The 2,589-nt window shown below is 42.5% G+C and overlaps 1 protein-coding gene across 1 annotated transcript; it reads right to left on the reverse strand.

Moving 5' to 3' along the window:
* Window positions 1–1,116: 1,116 nt before the first annotated feature.
* On the reverse strand, window positions 1,117–2,094 carry LOC127227684 (olfactory receptor 52B2). The gene has a single exon (XM_051192039.1). The coding sequence runs from the start codon at window positions 2,092–2,094 to the stop codon at window positions 1,117–1,119; it is 978 nt and encodes a 325-aa protein (XP_051047996.1).
* Between the last annotated feature and the right edge of the window lie 495 nt (window positions 2,095–2,589).

The raw sequence follows: 2,589 nt of genomic DNA on the forward strand, positions 1-2,589 counted from the left end.
TTAGTGTTCAAGTTAGAGCCAACATTTGAGAAGTAAAGATTCATGCAGCAGCTGATTTGGCTCTGGGATGACAAACCATCACTGGTTTGTGGATTAACATCATTGGTCATCTCAATATCCAGAGACTCATGTTCTAAGTTCGGGAAGTTCATTATCTTTTCACTTACTTCCCAAACATTTATTAATGCCAGATATTTTTCAAATATAAAGGCACAAATATAAAACATACATACTCTTCTGGTTCAAGGCATTTACAGTCACTTCTGGTTACAAAGCAATGAGGAGCTTATTACAACTCATTCTGCACATGTAGAGGTTTGTGTGAGAAGAACTAGGCATGCAAAAGGAGGCTTGGCTTCCCTGGAGAAAATGAGAAAGAGAAGGTAGTTGTCCTCCTGCACTCCCATGCCCACCCTACCTACCCCTCCTCCCCTGGCCTGCCTCTTCTAGAATTAAAGGGATTAAAATTATGTGCCACCACCACCTGTCTGAGAAGCTAGTTCTTGAGTTGAAATTTAAAGAATGAGCCAATTTTCCAGAAGGCAGAAGGCCATATAAGTCATTTTCTTTTGTTTTCAAAAGAACATCTGATAGCATAGAAGTTAGTAGAGAAATTTTATTTGTTTTGGTTTTTTGGTGTTTGTGTCAGAGTTTTGCTTTATAACTGAGGTTGGTTATAATGCAAGCCAGGCTGTTCTCAAACATAGATCAATCCTCCTGCCTCAGCTTATTGAGTGATGGGATTACAAGCATGAACCACCAAGCCCACTTACTTGATTCTATATAAAGAAACAGTATTGAGGACTTTAAAATATCAGGGCTTCTTAATATATTAAATATGTTTAAATATATTCACATATTATAACCTTATTTTTGTGATATATCCAATTACTGAGAAAGTCAAATTCTCATATTAGAGAAATGTAGTTAGTTTATCATTTCCAGTTTTTAAGAATATGAAGTGAGTAGTGAACATTAAACAACAGACAGGAAGGACAAAAGATCATGGAAAAGTGGGAAGAAGAGAAGGAAGAAGCAAAAGAAGGAATCCAGGAGACCTGTGCTCCTTAGCTAGCTTCCTTGATGAAGATGCATGTAAAGATTCACAAGGACCCATCAGCCCAAAGGAGAAGAACAACACTGAGTCTTGATGTCTAAGAACCAGTGGACTACACCCTCTCTGATTTGCTTAGTCTTGACTCCATAGACAATGGGGTTCAACATGGGCGGCACCACCACATAAAGATTGGCCAGCAAAATATGCACGTGCCGGGGAATGTTCCGCCCAAAGCGGTGGGTCAGTAAAGTAAAGAAGGATGGAACGTAAAACATGAGGATGACACAGAGGTGAGACCCACAAGTGCTGAGGGCCTTGTGCCGAGCATCCTGGGAGGGCAAACGAAACACTGCTCGGAGAATCAGTAAGTAAGACACAGCAATGAGGATCACATCCATGATGACCATGACAATGGGCACTGAGAAGCCGTACCAAATGTTAACAGTGATGTCGGCACAGGCTAAGCGGGCCACTCCAATGTGCTCACAGTAGGAATGGGGGACAATGTTGGTTCGACAGAACGGTAGCCGCTTCAGTAAAAAAATCACGGGAAAGATGATACAGATGCTTCTGAGGACAATGGCTAGAGCAATCCTCCCTACTATGTGCCATGTCAGCACTGTTGTATATCTCAGTGGGGCACAGATGGCCACAAAGCGATCAAAGGCCATGGCTAACAGGATGGCTGACTCCCCCACAAACATTGTGTGGACAAAGAAGACTTGGGTGACACAGGCATCAAAGGCAATGTTGTGGGCATGGAGCCAAAAGATGGCTAAGGCCTTGGGCACAGTAGTGGTAGACAGTAGAATGTCTGTGATGGCCAGCATGGAGAGGAAGAAATACATGGGTTCATGAAGGTTCCGTTCCGTGATGATGACCACTATCAGGATGCTGTTCCCAAAGACTGCAGTGACATACATGAGACACAGAGGTACAGACAACCAGGTATGATAGGCCTCCAACCCAGGGATGCCAAGGAGCACGAAAACTGCAGGGTGGAAGATGGTGACGTTGTTGTCAATCATGATGCTCATTACAGTGCTGATGGGTGGCTGGAAGTGAAGGAACAGAAAAAAAAAACTCTTGAGTGTGTGCAAAGTCACAAAGACGGGTGTGAAGCTGTGAATTGCTGATCGCTCAAGAGAAAGTACATCTAGAAGATAGTGGCTAGGAATGGCTTTTGGCCCTGAGTGTCTCATTTGCAGTTTCTGTGGAAAGGTGCTTTAAGAACCAACAGAAGTGGTACCTGCCTATGTTCACCCTGCCTCCAGTGTCCTGAACCACCCCCACCTTTTAACATTCATTCTACCATTTCCACATAAGTACAAGTCGCTCTCCACACAGCTTGTACCTGTTCTTTTCCTGACATATTTTTCTGTTTACCTAAATTTCTCTCCCCTTCCTCTTCTATTTGCCCAATTCTTAGCTTTAAATAGCTCTTCAAGATACACCACTCTTTAATGTGTTCTTAATATATCTCCTTCCTGAAGACATATTAACTAAATTCAATTATAATGCAATTGGATAGC

The sequence above is a fragment of the Phodopus roborovskii genome, unplaced genomic scaffold (assembly GCF_943737965.1).
Source record: "Phodopus roborovskii unplaced genomic scaffold, PHOROB, whole genome shotgun sequence".
In the NCBI taxonomy this organism is placed as follows: Eukaryota; Metazoa; Chordata; class Mammalia; order Rodentia; family Cricetidae; genus Phodopus; species Phodopus roborovskii.

Bases quoted from the DNA above. Each gene is read 5' to 3' on its own strand.
- LOC127227684 (XM_051192039.1), bottom strand. From the start codon at position 2,094: ATGAGCATCATGATTGACAACAACGTCACCATCTTCCACCCTGCAGTT.